Raw genomic sequence first — 6,000 nt, forward strand, 5'->3', positions numbered from 1 at the left:
TTTGGTTTAGTTTTTTTAAAAATAAAAGACAGTTTATGTGTATCGGTCTACGTTATTTTTATTTTATTTTTCTTAGTAATATATATAATAGTTGAAAAAAAATTAATAATAATAATTGAAATATGTGAAATTTTAGAACAAAAATAAAGGAAGGTGTGAATTTGTGTATGTCTACCTTTTTTTTTTTTTTTACTAGTAATACAATTAATTAAAAATATTAATGTTATTTAGAATAATAATTGAAATATGGAAAATTTTTAAATATTCCCACGCAAAATTCTTGAATTTTTTATTTTTATTTTAAATTCATTCATTTAAATATATATGTTTATTTTTCAAAAAAATAAAATAATTTGTGTACATGTGTATATCCACTTATTTATTTATTTTAAAATCTATACTAGTAGTATTATATGTAATAGGTAGCCTTCCTCGTTATATGATTAATAATAGATATCTTTAAAAAAAATTACAAACAGACATATATACATACCTTTTTAAATTTTTTCAAGAATTTTGCCTACAAAAATTCATAATTTTTACATATTTAAATTATTATTATTATAAAATTATTAATCATATTACTAATAAAAATAAAATACAAAATAAGTATACTAACGTACATGCACGTTCCTTTATTTGTAAAGCTAAACCAACATGTATTTAAATAAGTAAAGAATTTTTTAGAAAAATAAAAAGATTACAGCTATTTTTAGAAAGATTATTTTGATATTTTAAAACTGAATTTTTTAAATGTTTGTCTGGTTTACAATAATTTTCAAAATAAAAAAAACTTTAATGAGACGATCTCATTAATAATTTTCTGATATTAATCTTTAACGCGACCCACACAATGAAAAAAAATTACTTGTTGTATTAAAAATATTAATTTTCATCATAGGTATTGATGCCCCGATATGTCCCTGGTCATTGATGGATCCCGGGATCTCTCGGGTCATAGGGCATGCCCATGAACGGTGCCCGGGTCAGGGCAGAATATTTTCAAAGTTGAATATGGCAGCAAACACTCATATCCCGGGTTTCATAGCCTAGGACGTGACGCCCGAGTTCTGGTAAGATTACCCGAGAAGTTTTCTCCTCTGACACCTCGATGCGGGGGGAGCATTTAATGGCGTTGACTTGATAGATCGCGCATACAACCGACCTATCCCTGGTTAATATTAATGGTTGACAGGACAGACGAGATATGACTAGCATATGATTTGACATGTCAGAATAATAGGGTACAATCAGCCACCCTACTATATTTAATACCCACACACAAAAAACGAGGTCATCATTGCTTCCTCTACTATAAATATCAGGTTTTTATCCGCATTTATCATCTACTCAGACATTGATTGACATTTAATACTCTCATTTACTGCACACCAATCCTCACAGTCATCACTTGGCTACATTGGTTTTCTTGCTTGAGTACCCTACTGACTTAAGCATCGGAGTGGCCACGCCGGACACTCCTCCGGCGCCCATTCACGTGGTTGTCTTTCTTACTCGCAGGTCCTCCAAAGTATTCGAGAAGTTACACTCCAGATCCAGCGTATAACTCATATTTCCTTCAATATTTTTGATAGCTTACCCGGCAGAGTTCCCGACCCGACTCGATCGTTTGACCCGGGTTGCATCATTGGCGGTGTCTGTGGGAAAACTTTGAGTTCTAAGGCGTGGATATGGCTCCTACTAGAAGAATTAATCAAGACACCTCTCGAGTCCAAGAGGAAAACAATACTCGCCTTTCTGGTGGGGGTGGTCCTCCTCCTAATGGTCCTCAGCCCACCATCCATCTAACTCCTGAAGAATTACAGAAGATTATAACTGATGCAGTTAAGATGGCCACAACAAAGAAGGCCACCTCTCATCATGACAGTCATCCCGAGCAGCAGCGTGAACAACCATTAGAAGAAGAAAGAAGGGAATAAGAACGGGAATCAAGCGCGGGTTCTAAGTCTCCCACTGTTGCGGAAGAATTGGAAGAGTTAAGAAAAAAGGTGAAGGTGTTAGAAGGGCAGGTTGGTTCTAAAGGCAATGTTCCTGTCGTTAAGGGTTGCCCGTTTTCTGACATCATTGTTCGGGAACCACTCCCCGGGCATTTCAAATCAGCAAAAATCAAAGATTATGATGGGAGTTCTGACCCTGAGGAGCACCTCGCTCGTTTCGAAAATATGGCCATCCTACATTGTTATGAGGACCGAATTAAATGTAAGGTGTTCCTCACCACCCTGGTAGATTATGCACAGAGATGGTTTGAAGGGTTGGCACCACAAAGCATCCGTTGCTTCGAGGACTTTCAAAAGGTATTCTTGCATCAATTTAGCAGCAGCAAGAAGTACAAGAAAACCGCTTTCAGTTTATTTGAGGTAAAACAGAGGCAAGATGAGACCCTGAGGGCTTATCTCAAAAGGTTCAACCGGGTGGCCCTGGATGTACCAATCTGTGCACCTGAGACAAAGACCACAACATTTATGCAAGGGCTATGGGAAGGGGATTTTTCCCGGTCCTTAACCAAAAAATTGCCCGGGAATTTCGAGGATCTGTTATCCCGAGCGGAGAAGTACATTAATATGGAAGAAGCGCAATACCAGAAGAGAGAGGCCTTGAAAAGAGCAAGAGGAGATCGGGCTGTCAAAACCGAAGACAGAGCCCCAAAGAAGAACGGCTCGGGGCACTTCTCCCATGTACCTTTGAGAGTTGCCCGAGACAGAGAGATTCAAGAATGCAGATCAGATGAAGCCCTTCTTCCCAATTATGTGGCAAGAACCCCCAAGCCAGAACAGAAGGGGTATTGTACCCTCCATAAAGATTGTGCCCACAATACCAATGAATGTCGGGTCCTGGGGAGGAATTCCAATAAGCGTCCTATGTCAGCGCCTCACCCTCCGCGAGATAAGTCTAGACAGCCACCCTGGTTGTCTAGACGTCCAATATCGAATATGCCCCCAAAGACGGTGAGCACCCCAAGTGGGAGGCGGGGAGGAGACGTGAGTACCCGGGAGGAAAGAATCAAACCAGCAGAAAGAAAAGATCCCTCCCCAAGTCGAGAGATAATCAAAATGATTTCAGGAGGATCTACCGATGGTGACTCTAACCGGGCTAGGAAGGCGAGGAGTAGGAGCGAATGTTTGGAGGTGATGGAAGGAGGAGAGACGAGCCGGTTATAAGCTTTGGACCAGAAGATCTCCGAGGGGTGAGCCTGCCTCACAATGACGCTCTTGTCATTCAAGCCCGAGTGGCCAATTACGACGTATTGAGGGTTTTTATAGACAATGGGAGCTCCGTCAATGTTATTTTCAAAGAGGCCCTAGTTCAAATGGATTTACATGAATACCAGCTGGAAGCCGTTGAAACTGCCCTATTTGGGTTTGCCGGCCACGCCGTATATCCAGAGGGAGAAATTGCTCTACCCTTGACCCTGGGCATGGGAGAATTGAGGAAGACTGTGATGACTGCTTTTACAGTGGTGGATGCCCTGTCTTCGTACAATGTCATACTGGGAAGGCCGACCATGAATGAAATGAAGGCCGTGGCCTCAACCTATCATCAAAAAATCAAATTCCCAGTACGAGGACAGGTTGGAGAAGTTAAAGGAGATCAGCCTTCTTCTCGAAGATGTTATGGGGAAACAGTCCGGATTGACCAAAAGAAGGCGAGGAGAGAAGGGAAGGAGAAAGAGCACCAGGAGGAAACCCATGGAAGAGAAATGTATTTTGTGGCTGATGAAGAACAGGAAGTGGTGGAAATTGAGTCAGGAAAGAACGTCCGGGTGGCCCGAGACATCTGCGCGACCACCCGGGTAAATCTCCTGTATTGTTTGAAAACTAACATTGATGTCTTTGCTTGGTCTCAGCAGGAAATGTCCGGGATCTCGCCCCAAGTAGCCGGGCATTAATTAAATATCCTCCCGGGTTTCCGACCCGTTAAGAAAAAAAAACGACATTTTGGCCCTGAAAAAGATAAAGTAATTGAAGAGCAAGTGGGAAAATTGCTAAAGGCCGGACACGTTAGGGAAGTCCAATTCCCTACTTGGTTATCGAACGTAGTTTTTGTCCCAAAATCTACTGGGAAATGGAGAATGTGAGTTGATTTCAGGGACTTGAATAAAGCTTGCCCAAAAGATTACTATCTACTCCCCCGGATCGATCAGCTAGTCGATTCCACTTCTGGATGTGAACTGTTAAGCTTTCTGGATGCATATCAAGGATATCATCAGATCCCTTTAGATTTGGAAGATCAAGATAAAGCTAGCTTCATTACCTCCGGGGGTACCTTTTGCTATGTCGTGATGCCTTTTGGATTGAAGAATGCAGGGGCTACGTATCAACGATTGATGAATCTTGTTTTTCAAAAACAGATAGGTCGCAATATCGAGGTGTATGTGGATGAAATTCTAATCAAAACCCGGGAAGTCACACATTTTATTGATGATTTAGCTGAAACTTTCGCCACTCTGAAACAGTACATAATAAAACTTAACCCGGCCAAATGTGTGTTTGGGGTTAAAAGCGGAAAGTTCTTGGGGTTCATGGTCACGGACCGAGGAATCGAGGTTAACCCGGAAAAAATCCAAGCCATCGTGGACATGCCCTCTCCTCAGTCTGTCCGGGACGTGAAAAAATTGACAGGAAGAATTGCGGCCCTGTCACGCTTCATTTCCCGATCTGCACACCGCAGTTACCCTTTCTTTCAAATCCTGAGAAAGGCGCAGAAATTCGGTTGGGATGACAATTGCGAGCAGGTCTTTCAAGATTTGAAAAACGCCTGTCTGAACTGCCCGTATTGGCAAAGCCTGAGTCTGGAGAAAAATTGTGGGTCTATCTCTCGGCCACTGAAGTTGCTGTTAGCTCCGTATTCATCAAAGAGGAAGGGACCGATCAGAAGCCTATCTATTATGTCAGTCACGCCCTCCGAGGAGCAGAGTTGAGATACAATGAATTGGAAAAGATAGCATTGGCTTTGGTAATGACCGCTCGAAAGTTAAGGCCGTATTTTCTCTCGCATCCCATTGTGGTCCTCACCAATTCTCCCCTCGGGAGAATCATGACTCACGCAGAAGTCTCAGGGAGAATGGTCAAATGGACTGTGTAGCTCGGGGAGTATGATATTGAATACAAACCCCGAGCCACAATAAAAGCGCAGGCATTATCAGATTTCTTAACGGAGATGATTCAGCCCGGTAAGGAAGAGGTATGGAGGGTGTTTGTTGATGGCGCCTCAAACATATCGGGGTGTGGAGTGGGGATTGTCTTGGTCTCCTCACTAGAAGAGAAAGTCAAACTGGCTCTGAAGATTGAATCTAGGGTCACGAATAACGAAGCGCAATACGAAGCTGTTTTTGCGGGGTTGCGTGCCGCCCGAGAAGTGGGGGCCTCCCGAGTCATTATCTATTCCGACTCTCAGCTGGTTACCCAACAAATTAAAGGAGCTTACGAGGTCAAGAATGAAAAAATGCTCAAGTACTTAAAGCTTATTACTTCTCAAGCCTCATCCTTTACAGACTGGAGTATCGAATAAATTACCCGAGAAGAAAATACCGAGGCCGACGTGCTAGCCAAACTGGCTGCTTCCTTGACAGAAATAAGCACCCGGGAGGTTCTCTATTTTACCCGGCTAGTATCATCCCTTGAAGAAGAAGCACCCCCGCCTCCAGTGAACTCATGGATGGCCCCTCTCATGGAATACATAGAGCATAAAAAACTCCCAGAGGATCGAGTCCAGGCTGCAAGGATCGGGAAACAAATGCCCAGGTTCGTTCTTCTAAATAATGTCTTGTACAGACGATATCATCAGGGCCCCTTGCTTAAATGCTTAGCAGAAGACGGGGTGGATTATGTCCTTCGGGAAATACATGAAGGATGCTGCGGTGAACACCTCGGTGCAACAGCTCTATCTCGCAAAGCCATATTGGCCGGATTCTGGTGGCCTCAGATGACCCAAGATGCTGCCCGTTTTGTTAAAAAATGTCAGGGTTGTCAGCATCACTCT

At 42.6% G+C, this 6,000-nt stretch overlaps 1 protein-coding gene across 1 annotated transcript; it reads left to right on the top strand.

Moving 5' to 3' along the window:
* Nucleotides 1-5,178: 5,178 nt before the first annotated feature.
* LOC140824329 (uncharacterized) lies at nucleotides 5,179-5,529 on the top strand. Its single transcript, XM_073185930.1, has one exon. It carries the CDS (start codon nucleotides 5,179-5,181, stop codon nucleotides 5,527-5,529), a length of 351 nt encoding a protein of 116 aa, XP_073042031.1.
* The last annotated feature ends 471 nt before the right edge of the window (nucleotides 5,530-6,000 follow it).

This window comes from Primulina eburnea, chromosome 2, assembly GCF_022965805.1.
Source record: "Primulina eburnea isolate SZY01 chromosome 2, ASM2296580v1, whole genome shotgun sequence".
Classification (NCBI taxonomy): Eukaryota; Viridiplantae; Streptophyta; class Magnoliopsida; order Lamiales; family Gesneriaceae; genus Primulina; species Primulina eburnea.

Excerpts from the sequence above, each read along its gene's own strand:
- LOC140824329 (XM_073185930.1), top strand. The coding sequence starts at position 5,179 with ATGATTCAGCCCGGTAAGGAAGAGGTATGGAGGGTGTTTGTTGATGGC.